Genomic DNA, 14,109 nt, shown 5'->3' on the forward strand with positions numbered 1-14,109 from the left:
AAAGCATATTAAGCTCAAAGAATTCACATAAGCTTTAAAACTGCAATACTTTGGTTTTGGGGCATCTGGGTTTTTTGACCAAATCAAAATTTCCCACAGAAAGTAAATGGCTGAAGATAAAATTCATTTCACTGACAACCTAATTTTCCAGTCAAAAATTTTTTAGGGTGAAACTTTCTCGCCAGTCCCCATTGACACTGTTAGGCCCACAAGTTAGACCGTAAGAAAAGCAAAAGGTAAGCGACAGACACGGATTAATAGAAAATGATCGCTCCCTTGCATCCCTTTAGGGGGTGTAACCTTTCCTTCATCCATGTTTTGCCATCCTTGCCCTAACAGCTGATGGCAGGATTCCAGGAGTCCATGCCTGGAAGTCCCCCAATCACCAGGGCCTTGACTTGTCTGAAAAAGTTTTGTGCAGTCCAGGCCCAATATGTATGTAACTAGTCCAAGTACCCATCAATCGAAGGCCTCCTTTCCAACAACAAGTTCAACCAAGGCCTCTACGTACAGCTGTCTCGGTCAGCGTGATGGGTCAAGGAAATAAGGACGTCCTAACATTTCACGGGAACTGGCCATAGACTTTACACAATTAGCGTCTCCTGCAGTAGACTCCGTGTGGCCGAGGAGGGACTAGAACCCCAGAGTCCTGTGCCTTCACCCCAAACCTTCCTTCCCTGCTAAGGGGGGCAGACAGTGGCCTTGTCAGCATTCCCATCCCCTCACCAAACTTTCTCCTTTTTCTCCGGCCACAAAAGTCCCTCTTTAGACCTGAGTCGAGGCAAGTGCTGGCCTCCAGTGGGGGACAGAGGCATTAAGAACAGGCTCCCCCAGCCGAGATGTTTGTTGGGGTGAGAGTTTTAGATTCTGCGTTGGCTTTTCTGTGGCCCGAGCCCCTCCACCAGGGGGTGCCCTTCAGCATCTAACAGCCTGGACTTGTTGATATCCACCTGGGTGCAGGGAAATTCAAGTCAGGGCTCCCCTGCTACACCACACCTGCCTGTAGGGGGCACCCTGTGTCAGCCAGGAATGACAACAACCCACCAGCCAGCAAATACAAAACTTTCAAATGGGAGCTTTATTCAGTCCTCTCTCAACAGTTACAAAAAACTATTTACAGGTGTTGAGCTGGATTCTCCTGTTCCTCTCGTGTAAATCCAGAGACCCCCTGGAGCCAGGGCTGGATGCCGAGCGCGGTGTCAATCCAGAGCAGCCCCTCAATGGCAGTAGAGTCAGGGCTGGATTCTGATCCGGTCGGCCAGTGTGAATCCGGTCACTCCAGTTCCGTGCATGGAGTTGCCACTGGAGCAAATCAGGTGTGACTTCAATTTAGTTACTTCAGATTTACACCAGCTGAGAGGGGAATCAGCCTCACTAATGCCAGTGAGGTTATTCATTTACACCCATCGGCAAAAGCAGGGTCAGTCACTTTGTCTCTGTCCCCTGGCCTAGGGCAGGATGGGAGCTGGCACCCCCTAGGGGAGAAAGGCCCCAGAGGAATCTCCTCTGGCTGCTGGAAAGCATCAAGGGGTGGGGGGGGGGGAGGGGCATGAGGAGCATAACCCAGCCCTGGATCCCCCCACAGATGTCAAGGTGCAGAAGACCCACACATCTTGGAAGGTGCATCCAACTCCACCCCCATCCAGGGGTTCTGGGGTGATCAGCAAAGTAGCCCCTCAAAAAATGATGCAGAGGGATGGGACCAGTTAGCCCCCACAGGGGGAAGGGGGGCATGGCATCATGGAACCCCTTCGCTGCTGGAAAGAGATCTGCCAAAGGAGAGATCCAGTTTGGGGGAAAGGGCGTGCAGGGGTGAGGGGGAGGCACTGCAATTTAACCCCTTCCCTGCTGGAGATGCACTGAGCTTCCTGAGGTAACCGCTGGACACTCAGTGCAGCAGGATCCCCCCCTGCACCAGATGTCGGGGAGCGGCAGCCCAGTCCTGGGGGCCAGGCGCGGGGTCCCCTCAGGAGCTCTGCTTCTGCCTCTTCCAGAAGCGCTTGACGTCGGAGTGGCCGGCGGGCGTCACCACCATGAGGCGCTTGGCGGGGTTCTCGAAGACCAGCACGCCCAGGTCCCGGGCGTGGTTCCGCAGCAGCTCAAAGTCCACCTGGGACAGGAACTGGTTGTACAGCACGCCTGTACGGGGGGAAAAAAGAGGAAGGGATGGAAGGAAAAGTGGGAGACATGGAGAGATGGAAGGAGAGGGAACAGGGTGGAGGAGGCAGGATGGATGGATGGAAGGAAAGGTGGGAGACATGGAAGGAGAGGGAATGGGGTCAAGGGGGAAGGGATGATGGAAGGAAGGAATAGTGGGAGACATGGAAGAAGAGGGGGAGACGAGAGAGGGAATAGAGCAGAAAAGAGGAATGATGGATGGATAAAGGGGGGAAGGGGTGGAGTGGGAGATGAGGATGGAGAGGAGGAGAGATGAATGGAGGAGGAAGAGGAAACCGAGAAGAGGGTGAGGACAGACAGATGGATAAGTAGGAGGGGAAAAGGGAGGGAGGGAAGGATGGAGGGAGTATGAGGCGGGGAAGATGAATGATGGATTAGTGGGATGGAGGAGGGAGATGAAAGGGGGAATGGGGCAGAGAATTGTATAGAGGACAGATGGGTAAGTGGAATGGAGGGAGGGAAGGAGAGGAGAATGGGGCAGAGAGGGAGGAAAAAACCCATCAGACTCCATCAGGGCACCATCCCTTCCCCTGCTGCTGGCCCCCCCAGTGTCCAGCCCTTCCCCCAAGACACTCACCCTCGGAGAAGCGCAGCCGGTCGCGCTCCAGCTCCCAGAGCCGGATCTGATCCGTGATGGTCGGAGGCAGCACTGGGGTCTGCAGGGGGAGCAGGCGAGGAGTCACTCAGCAGCTACTGGCCCCACGACCAACCCCCAGCTCCCAAGGATAGAGACCATCTAGGCACCCACAGGGCCCTGATCTCTATGGTATCTGCCCCCTCCCCTCTGCCCACTGGGTCTCTGGACCCTCCCCTGTCTCTAACCCCCGTCCTTCACCTGCCCTGCTCCTGCCCTCCTCAGTCAATGAGCTCTGTCTTCTAGCTCAGCCCCTTTCATCTCTGCTCTGACTAGTTCACTCCAGCCCCTAGGAGTTAGGGAAATATTGTCACCAGTGGGGACCCAGGAGTCCTGGCTCCCACCTCCCACCCCCACCCTGCTCTAACCCACTAGACTCCACTCCGTTCCCCGAGCTGGGGAGAGAACCCAGGAATCCTGACTCCCAGCCCCCCAGCTCCTCACCTGTCTCAGCATCACAGGGTGTGCCCTGGTCCGTAGGAAGTGGATGATCTGCAGGCAGAGGGGACATTGTAACCGGCCGGCACCCCCTAGCAGCCACCCACAGCCTGTCCCTCCCCCCAGGGCTGGGGTACAACCCCGCCTTGGATGATCCTTCCCCGTAACCAGACTGTCTCGTCGGAGGGGTGAGCGCAGGTCCATATGATGCCTCAGAGACACCCCTCATCCTTCTCTAACCACTAGACACCATTCCCTTTCCAGAGCTGGGGACAAAACCCAGGAGTCCTGGCTCCCAGCGCCCCCTGCTCTAACCCACTAGACCCCACTCCCCTCCCAGAGCTGGGAATAGAACCCAGGAGTCCTGCCTCCCAGTAGGGGTGCAGAGAAAGGGGCTGGGCTATCCAAAGCAGGAAATGTTTGATCCGTTTCTCCCCCCAAGGGGCAAGCTGGGAGCCCCGTTGCTTGGGTTCGGGGCAATCCCGTCCCAGGTGGGAGCCCTCACCGGGTCTCTATGATCCCCTGGCCCCTGCCCCCGGCTCTCACCTGCTCGGCCGTGATGCCGTTGGCGATGGCCTGCTGGACGCTCTCGCGGGTCACATGGGCCACCACCAGGTTGGGGAAGCGATACTGCATCTCAGAGAACAGTGCGATGAGCGCGATCTGCAGCTCCGAGTCTGGGGCGGGGAGGGGAGTGGCAGCGGATAGGAGACAATCAGTCAGGTTGTGGCCTTATCTAGGGAAGCCCCGCCCCTTGGAGGCATGGCCAGCACCATCCCATGGAATCAGTGCCCCCCAAGGAGTCATCACCCTTTGCAGCATATGGGGGATCCCACCCATAGATCTCCCTGCATTTACACACTGGGTCAGCATCACTGACCCTGTGTTGGGGGGGGGAACTGAGGCACGGGAAAGGGCATGTGCCCCTCAAAGTCACAGAGATCTGGGAACGGAACGCAGGAGTCCTAACTCCCAGCCCCTGTCTGCTCTGACTCATTAGACCCCACTCCCCTCCCAGAGCTGGAGATAGAACCCAGGAGTCCTGGCTTCCAGCCTCCCCTTCTCTAACCATAAGACCCCACTCCCCGCCCAGAACTGGGGATAGAACCCAGGAGTCCTGACTGTCCCCCCTCCCCCCATGATTCTGGCCTGTGAGGCAGCAGCTGCTGTTCTCATTTACCCCCCCACTCCCCATGTCCTGGCCATGGGCTCCGAAGGAAGCTGCAGTGAGGAGGGGATAGGGGGTCGGAGACTAGCCAGGTGGGTGACCCCCGGCCCTTGACCTCTGACCTGTGTACGCATAGACCCTGTAATTGGTCTCTACGACGACGAAGCCCTGGTTGTGGGTGTCCGTGGTGGTGCCGGAAATTCCTGAGGACAAGTTAATGGCCAGGCGGGTGGGGTAATAGCGCCGCGACTTCCTCTGCAAGGGGGGGGAACGCAGGGTGTCTGCAGAGACCCTCAACCCTGACCCGCAGCTCCCCCCAGTGCCCTTCAACCCCAACCCACAGCCCCCAGATCCCTCCCAATTCCCCACAGCTCTGCTGGTGCCCCTCAACCCCGACCCGCAGCCCCCTGCTATCCCAGCCCCAACCTCCCCACACCTCCCCACAGCTCTGCTGGTGCTCCTCTACTCTGACCTGCAGCCCCCAAGTTCTGCTGGTGCCCCTCAACCCTGACCCACAGCCCCTGCTAGCCTAACCCCCAGCTTCCCCTAATGCCCCTCAACCCCGACCCACAGCCTCCAGATTCCCCCCAACTCCCCACAGCTCTGCTGGTGCTCCTGAACCCTGACCCGGAGCCCCCACTAGCCCAGCCCCCACCTCCCCCAACCCTACATCTGCCAGTGCCCCCCAATTCCAACCTATAGCCCCCTGCTAGCCCAGCCCTGGGGTCCCCCCAACCCAGCTCTGCTGGTGCCCCTCAGTCCTTCTCCACATACCTTCCTCTGGAAGACCAGACCAAATTCCCGAAGGTGTTGAAGAAAATTGAGCAGCGAGTCACTCATTCCCTCCACCGAGTAATCCTGGGAGGGAGCAAAAGCAAAGACGCTTTGTTTCCAGACATAAGGAAGCCCCAGTGAGGCTCCCATATTATCAATCCACTGAGAATCGCTCCCCACAGCTCTACCCTGTCTGATCCTACATGTTCCCAGCCAGGGGGCTCCCAGCCTTGCCCCCTTGGGGGGACGATTTCACAGCCCAAGACCCATCCGGATTCTCCCCCCACAGCCTGAAATTGACCAGCAGGGTCAATTTCACGCAGCTCCCCTTAACTCCCCTCCTCTCCTCTCCTCTCAGCAGCAACAATGTCCCGGTAGATGTTTTCTACCATGTGTTGCAGGAGCAAAAGGAAGGAGGGTCTAGTGGTTCGGGCACTGCGCTGGAGCTCAGAAGATCTGGTCTCAATTCCCTGACTCCTTGCGTGACCTGGAGCAAGCTGCTTCATTGCTCTGTGCCTCAGTTTCCCTAGCTGCCCAACGGGCGCGATACTCTTTCCCTGTGAGGCTCTCCGACGCTATGATTGTAAAAGGGAACGAACAGCCAGCAGGTCTCCCATGGAGAGGTTCATGATAGAACCTACTGTGTTTTCCTTCTGCCTTCTTCAGCTGATCCAAACCCCAGTTAAATCAGTTTGCTTAAGAGGAGGGGCCTTGGAGCCAGGACTCCTGGGATCTATCCCCGGCTCTGGGAGGGGAGTGGGGTGTAGTGGGTTAGAGCAGGGAGGGACTGGGAGCCAGGACTGCTGGGTTCTATCCCCAGGTCTCGGAGAGGAGTGGGGTGTAGTGGTTAGAGCAGGAGGTTCCCCGCCTACCTTGCCAAGGGTGGAGAAGCTGAGCTGGAAGAGGAAGGACAGGATCTCCACTAGGTCCATGCCCCGGGTCTGCAGGGGAGACAACGAGGGGTTAAAACGGGGGGGGGGCACGGATGCAAGAGGCAGAGCTGCTGGGAAGTGGGGAGGTAGTTTGGGGGGGAGGGGGATAGTGGGGGGAGAAGGGGATTACTCCCGGGGGAGGCAGTGGGGGGCTCTAGGGCCTGGGGGGAGACACAAAGGGGGCAGGCACTGGGGCAGCGGGAGATCTCACCTCAGCGGACTGCAGGTACTGCAGCATGAAGTACCAGAGCTGGGAGGACGTGTCCAGCAGCAGGAACTGGAAGCCGGCGGAGGTGATGCAGGGGGGCTCTCCGGGTTCGCTGCTGAGAGGGGGTGGGGGAGACAGGGATCAGGACTCAGCACCCCCCGCAACTACAGGCTGGGTCACTACAGCAGCCACTAGGGGGCAGAGGGGAGCTGGGGGGGTCCCTGGCCTGTCCAGCTCTCGGCCTCCTTCCTTAAGTGGCCGGAGAAGGGGGCTGGTTGCAGGGGAAAGGCCCCGCGTCCCATTCTCCCCGCCAAGCCAGCCAGTGCCCGGCCCTGGGGCTGGATCAGAGCCGGCACCCCCAAGAGGGGAAAGGCCCCATGTCCCCACTCACCTCTTCATCAGCCCGGCTTGGCTGAGGAGCTGGGCAAGATCCTGGCTGACCGCGGCGCTGGGGGAGCCCACCATGAAATGCAGGATTACCTGGGCCAGCAGGAGATGGACACATGGACGGGTCAGCAACCAGGAACGCTCCAGACACGCACCCAATTTGCAGGTGCTGCCCTTTTCTGCCACCAGAGGGCCTCTCAACCCTGTTCCACTAGGCCAGGGGTGGGCAAACTACAGCCCGCGGGCTGGATCCGGCCCCTCAGGGCTTTGGATCCGGCCTGCGGGATTGCCACCCCCGTGGCACTGCTGGCCTCGCGCTGCTCCCAGAAGCGGCCGCACCACCTCCCTCCCCTGAAGCTCCCATTGGCCGGGAATGGGGAACCGCGGCCAATGGGAGCTTCGGGGGAGGTACCCATAGTTAAGAGCAGCGCACAGAGCTCTCTGCTCCCCCATGCCCCCCAGGGGCCATAGGGACATGGTGCCGGCCGCTTCCCAGAGCGGCACTAGGGAGCCTGCCCTGGCCCTGGTGCACGCCGCTGCTGCGCCAGGCCAGAGCCCGAACCCCTCCTGCACCCCAACCCCCTGCCCTAAGTCCCCTGCCACACCTCGCACCCCTCCTGCACCCCCAACCCCCTGCCCTGAACCCCCTCATACACCTTGCACCCCTCCTGCACCCCAACCCTCTGCTCTGAACCCCCTCATATACCCCGCACCCTCCTCTGCCCCAACCCCTTGCCCTGAGCCCCTTCCTGCACACCGTACTCACTCCACACTCCCTCCTGCACCCCAACCCCCTGCCCCAGCCCTGCATACAATTTCCCCACCCAGATGTGGCCCTCGGGGTCAGCACAGGGAGTTTACCAGCACTCACCTCCCATCTCTCCTCAGCATATTTATCCAGCGACGGGACGTCCCGCGCGTGCTTGTCTGGCCCCAGCTGGCTGGTGTCATCGGACCAGGCCTTGCCCCTAGAACCAGAGGCGAGACACAAAATGGATTCGCCAGGGTCAGAACAGGCCACCTGATGGAGCTGTGATCAAATAGGCACCGGCTCTTTAAACCCGCGCCGCGCTGCTGGAGTTACCCAGCCCGGCATGAACACAAGCCTTCTGCTGACTTCACTCAGCAGCAGCGCCACTCAGCAGACACAGGTGTGAACTGCAAGTGACTTTTCTATGGCAACTCGCGCCAGGTTACACAGCAAGGCAGTGGTACAACTGAGGATGGAACCCAGGAGTCCTGACTCCCAGCCCCGCCTGCTCTAACCCACTAGACCCCACTACCCCCAACCTGAGGTATGCATAGAGCCCAGGAGTCCTGGTTCCCTAACCCTTCCCCCCAACTCTACCTACTGGACTACACTAAATGACTCTAATTGGCATAGAGACCAGATCTAATTAAGTAACTATTCTGATCTCAGTGATCCATCAGGACTCCTGGGTTCTATCCCCAGCTCTGGGAGGGCAGTGGGGTCCAGTGGGTTAGAGCAGGGGGGCTGGGAGCCAGGACTCCTGGGTTCTATTCCCAGTCCTGACAATGATTTGTATTGTCATGAGTGGATCCTGTCCCCTCTCTGTGCCTCAGTTTCCCCCTCCAGACAGTGAGGCTACTGACTGCCCTTTGGGGGCGCTGTGCTGCTCACGGCTGGGGTTTCCAGAGGGAATCAGGTATCCAGCACTGGCAATCCAAGGGGTCAGTCAATAGAAGGCAGGCACCTAACTGCCTTAGGAACTCCCAGCCCCCCTGCGCAGGGCACCTTGGCATCCATGAGGCTGCTCCGCCCTGCCCCCATCCCCAGCTTCTCACCCGCCCAGCAAGGCGATGCGCAGGTTCTCCTTGAAGATGGGGTTCAGGACCAGCCCCTGCAGACCCCCCGGCAGCAGCTGGGTGTGCCAGAGCCGCAGCCCCAGCAGCACGTCGGAGCTCTCCTCCTGCTCCCTGCGGAGGGACCAAAGCGCGAGTGAGCCGAGAGCCTGCAGCCACCTCCAGGCTGCAGGGCAGGGGCTGGGACCCCAGCAGGGGGGTCAGGAAGGGATCTGGCAGCATGGGGTGACCACAAACAGTGAGATGCATTATGGGAAGTTTATGACCTCCTCTGGCACTGGTCACTCGATTGGGGAACTGGCTGACCCATGGGATATGGGGCCGTTCTCCTTTAGGCTCCAATCCTGCTCCAGGGCAGGGGACTGGCTGGCCTTGGGGGGCAAGGAATAGGACACAGGCCTTTCCCCTTTAGGGGGTGTTGACTCCAATCCAGGGCAGGGGGACTGGCTGGCTCAGGGAGGTGGGGAATGGGCCTTTCTCCTCTAGGTGGCGCCAGCCCTGATCAGCCCCTGGCCAGGGGGACTGGCTGGCTTGGGGGACTGGGGAGTGGTGACCCCAGATCAGTATTCAAAGTTCCATCTACCCCACCCAGGCCACCTCAATGGCCCTCCAGCCCCCGGACTCACTTGACGTATTCCTTCTTTACCCACAATGCCACAGCAGCCTGGGGGAGGGGCTGCTCCAGGAAGAGCATCCGCATCACATAGTTCTTGGCCAATCCCGGCAGCTCACTGCGAAATACAAAGCACAAGGACAGGCCCCCAGGGGCGCTCGACAGGACAGCTTGACTAGGGTGCACCTGGGCTAGACACGCCCACGGGTCTGACCTCATCTGGCATGGCAGGGAGGCGGGATACCGGGCTAGATGGGCCCAGGGGTCTGGTCTGGAGTGGTAGGGGAGCAGGTGGGATACCAGGCTAGATGGGCCCACAGGTTTGGTGCAGGGTGACAGGATACCAGGCTAGATCCAGGCCGACCATTCCTCCATCTCTCAGAATTAGCCAACGATTATTGGTATCTGACCTAAGAAACGTCCCCAATCCCCACCCCTGTATGGGAACCCCAGGCTAGAACAGACCCCATCCAGCCCGAACTCCTCTCTCAGGGCCAAGACACCCCCTAGTGGACAGTGCTGGAACAATCCTCCCAGTCTGCCCCTTCGCCTCCTCAGACCCAGCCATCCCGCCGGGGGGCCGGGAGGGGGTGTGTGTGAGCCCACGCACCGGAACACAGCCAGGCAGGTGGCGGGGTGGTTGTAGAGCCGATCCAGGATGCCCGGGCTCAGCCCCCGCAGGAATTCGTGCAGGTTCTTGCATTTCAGCTGCACCCTCTGCAGCTTCATCACGGAGTCCATCACCTGGAAGGCAGAACAGGCATGAGCCGGGATCCCGGAAACCCATTTGCCAGGGAAAAATGCACAACTATCCCCTTGGTTGATTTTTGAATGCGCTTTAAATGGACACAACAGGACAGACTCTGAGAAACTGCTTCCGGCGTCGAGAGGTTACCCAAGGGCATACAGGGGTTCAGGTTTTAATGAAGCTCAAATGTCACTTCAGCCTCCTGACGTGAGGAATTAAAGTTATGAAAAGATGCTGAAAAATTAAAAATCCCCCTAAGGACCGTGCCACTGAGCTTGGCAAGGACAAATTTCACGGTGATGGAAATGGCAAGGCTGCAGATGGCGTTCGAAGGCAGACAATCATAGAACACACAGAAAGCGCTGAACATAAAAGGAACAAAAACGAGGCTGAACCCGCCAGGCCATCGACAACAGGAAGGAAACTGCACTGTGAGTGGATTGTTCCAGGGTTTTACAACTGTAAATATATCAATAAAACGCGGTGTTCAACGCATACCTACTGTGACTCGGGAAACTAAAGTTCAACGTTCCATTGTAATCACAGAAAAATGCTGATTTTTAGGGGAGTTTTTTAAATCGGAGAACGTTGTTTTTATTACAGAAAACTAGGATCCTTGATCATGACAAAGGGGTCTGTGCCAGGTAACCCACCGTTACCCGCCGTGTACTCCGTCTCCCTCTAGTGGCAGAACCCCAGAGAGGTTTTCTGACTCCCCCAGCACCTCTGTGGTCTGGGATCTGCTCCCTAGCTGGGGTGTGACATTAGCTTGGCTCCACTCCCTTGTGATTTGTGACTATAGGCTAATCAGCACCAGGCATGAATGGATATTTAGCACCGGCACTTGATGTTGGGAGCTTCAGCTGATAAGCTCCTAGGCCTGATTTCTAAAAGGAGTGTTGTTATATGCATTATGGTAGCGCCCAGACAGGCGGAGCCCAATTGCGTTAGGTGCTGTACACACACACACACAAGCGGCTCCAAAGAGCTGACAATCTAGGGGCACTGGTTTGTTATTATTTATTATCTGTAGTCCGGTAGCACCTAGGAGCCCAAACATAAACCAGACCCTACAGTGCCAGGCGCTGCATAAACATAGAAGAAAAAGACGGTCTCTGCCCCATGGAGCCGACAATCTAAGCATAAGAGAAGAAACAGACAGGCAGGGAGCACATAGGAACAATGAGACAGCGTCGCTCAGCAGCTGTAGCGCACCAGCAGCCAAATGATTATAGGTGTGACAAAGTGGGCATATTCCATGGTCTTGATTAAGTCAACGTCTGTGCCTCAGTTTCCCTCTATACTTTGCACTGCTGCTGAATGGGGGCAAAAGGGTTACGTCTGCTCTTGGGGCAGAACAGGACACACAAGGAACGTGTGTCGTCTGGCTGTCTGGGGCGGACTGAAGGGGTCGTTAAAGGCTAACCCAGATCAGTGGAAAACCCAAGATGATGATGGAAGCCACGACAGGGAGGGGGATGAGGAGCCGGCTTTCGGGAGAGGCCGGGCTGCTCTCACCTGGGACCAGGAGAAGGACTGGATTGGAGTTCACAGCAGCCTGGCCAGATGGATTATGTCTTAACCTTCATTGACTAGAAATCCTTAGGTTAGGACTGGTGCAATCACTAAACCCTGCTCCAGTTCGAAAAGGCTGCCGGGTATCCCTGCAAACGCGGGCTGGAGTGCACTGGTCCCTAGAGAGGGTACAAATCTCTACCAGGAGTCTAGCTGGGCAGAGCTCACAGGATGAAGCAGGACGGCTAGAGCCCAGAGGTTCAGTCTTGGAGGAAGAGTTGGACCCCTTGGGGGTCTGGCCCACTGACAGGCTTCCTCCAAGGGCCTGGATAAAAGCTAGGGGCGTAGCACTGACACGGTGGATCTGCGGCAGCAGGGGTCACGCCCGAGGAGAGCGTGAAGAAGGGCTATGAAGGCGGACGACAGGGGAGCTCTGTGGACGTGGACGGGGCGCTCCTCCCCAGCGCAAGGGGCAGTGGGGGAGAAAGCACAAAGGGGCCGGTCCGAAAACGTACCAAGCAATGGAGGCTTGGATCGAGGGCTGACCGGAGGCGAGAACTGAGATCTCCATGGGGAATGAGATTAGGTGGGGCTAGGCCGGGGTTCTCACAACACATTTTTTGGTGGCCTCGGAATGCGGCCACCAACTCTTGCTGGTGGCCACTCTGACAATTTTTCCTAAAATACTTAAATAACTTTAGGAAAAACAAATACATATGCACAGATACACATCCAAATCATGGTAATTTATTTATGTAGGAAATTTTTTTGCACACTCAATAATAAAAATAATGTACAGTTGGCTCTATTCTCTACTGGACCTACACAGAACAGAAACACGAATAAGGTGTTTGCACATTCTTGTCTTTTTGTGCTGTTTCTTTTGTTTTGTTTTGGTTGCCTTTTTTTTTTTAAATAAAGACTTGCTAGCTAGTAAGTCTGTTCCTATGAAAAGTGCTGTATGTTTGTTAATACCCCTCTCCATAGCAGCAGACTTGCTAGCTAGCCTGGAGGCTGTGAAAAGCGCTATTAACAAACATACAAATATCAATTCTCGCAGCAGACTTACCCAGCCCTGGATGGGGAGGTGGGCAGGGAGACAGCAGGGGACAGGGGAGATGGATGGGGGGCTGGAAAGGCAGCAGGGGGGTGAGCCAAAGGTTGGCACCCGCTGCCCCGCAGCCAGGGTCCAGGGCTGGAGCCCGAAGCCCCATGACCAGAGCCTGCTGCCCGCCACCTCAGGGCTGGAGCCCAAAACCTGAACGTCACCACTCCTGGGCAGGTGGGGAACTCACCAGTTGCAGGCTCCCTTGGCGTTTGTGGCTCCAGAGAGGGGCAGGGCCCAACCCCTGCTGGTGGCCTGGGGGAAGGCCCAACACTTTGCACCCGCTAGTCACCGCCCAGCAGGCTGTGGCCGCAAGAAAAGCCCCAGGGGGGGGCCGCATTTGAGAAACGGGAGCTAGGCGGTGAATGGCATTGGAGGTGAGGCAGCGAGGCCTAGTGGACAGACACTCCAGAGAACTAAGTTCTAGTCCTGGCTCTGTCACGGGACCTTGGGCAGGCCACCACTTTGTGCCTCAGTTTCCCCCAACCAGAAAAATGGAGATTGTTGTAGAGCAGGGGTCGGCAACCTTTCAGAAGTGGTGTGCCGAGTCTTCATTGATTCACTCTGATTTAAGGTTTTGTGTGCCAGTCATACATTGTAACATTTTTAGAAGCTCTCTTTCTATAAGTCTATAATATAGAACTAAACTATTGTTGTATGTAATGTAAATAAGGTTTTTAAAATGTTTAAGACGCTTCATTTAAAAATTAAATTAAAATACAGAGCCCCCCGGACCGGTGGCCAGGACCCGGACAGTGTGAGTGCCACTGAAAATCAGCTCGCGTGTCCCGCCTTCGACACACGTGCCATAGGTTGCCGACCCCTGTCGTAGAGTCATAGAAATCTAGGGCCGGAAGGGACTTCAGGAGGTCATCCAGCCTAGCCCCCTAGGACATTGACCTCCTTTGTACAGGGCCTTGAGATCTGCGTAAGGGATCCCTCCCCCCAATTCCCTCCTTCTACAGCAAAGTGGCCCCCTCTTCCCCCCCACAAACACCTTACCAACCCCCCTATTCACCCCTGCCCCCCCAGTTTCCAAGCCATCCAAACCCCCCAACCCAACACCACAGCTGGGAAGGAGGCTGCTGCTGATCCACCCCCAGCCCCCCAGGTATCCCCCCCCATTACCTAGCAATGCCCCCATCCACCTCAGGGGTTCCCCATTCTGCCCCCTCACTTCCCTAGAAATCGCCCCACTGCCCCACCCTGCTACTAGAGGGGAGTCCTCTCTGCCCCCATCTATATCTCTAGGGTCTGCCCTTCCCTCTCTGCCCTCCCCCTCTCCCCCCCGCCCCCCCCCCTGCCCCCCTGGCAACCCCCCCCTCCCCACTGGACTCCCTCCCTGCCCCCCAACTCCCCCCCTCGGGGTTCCCCTCTCTCTCCCCCCAGCCCAGGGGAACCCACCTTCTCTCACGCCTGGGCAGCTGCCCCGGAGATAAAAGGCCGCGGGCTCCCTCCAGTCCCCCGCCCGCGGCTCCATGCGCAGCCACCCACCCCCGGCCAGATCAGCTCAGCCCTCCAGCGTCCCATCATGCACCTCACCTTCCCCCCCCCCATCATGTGGCGATGGGGAGGAAATGAGCAA

General features: G+C 57.7%; 1 protein-coding gene across 2 annotated transcripts; it reads right to left on the bottom strand.

Moving 5' to 3' along the window:
• Nucleotides 1-1,055: 1,055 nt before the first annotated feature.
• On the bottom strand, nt 1,056-14,059 carry LOC117870573 (general transcription factor IIH subunit 4). 2 transcript variants are annotated; one of them, XM_034757769.1, is made up of 14 exons: nt 13,929-14,059; nt 9,767-9,900; nt 9,170-9,274; nt 8,526-8,657; nt 7,591-7,687; nt 6,724-6,812; nt 6,336-6,444; nt 6,065-6,133; nt 5,193-5,276; nt 4,541-4,673; nt 3,797-3,927; nt 3,257-3,304; nt 2,756-2,834; nt 1,056-2,139 (listed from the first exon to the last, which is right to left on the bottom strand). In XM_034757769.1, exons 2-14 carry the CDS (start codon nt 9,895-9,897, stop codon nt 1,967-1,969), a joined length of 1,380 nt encoding a protein of 459 aa, XP_034613660.1. In that variant the 5' UTR covers nt 9,898-9,900; nt 13,929-14,059; the 3' UTR covers nt 1,056-1,966. The 2 variants fall into 2 exon arrangements, with proteins under 2 accessions (XP_034613660.1, XP_034613658.1); XM_034757767.1 differs by having other exon boundaries at nt 6,336-6,447.
• Between the last annotated feature and the right edge of the window lie 50 nt (nt 14,060-14,109).

Source organism: Trachemys scripta, unplaced genomic scaffold, assembly GCF_013100865.1.
Source record: "Trachemys scripta elegans isolate TJP31775 unplaced genomic scaffold, CAS_Tse_1.0 scaffold_37, whole genome shotgun sequence".
Classification (NCBI taxonomy): Eukaryota; Metazoa; Chordata; order Testudines; family Emydidae; genus Trachemys; species Trachemys scripta.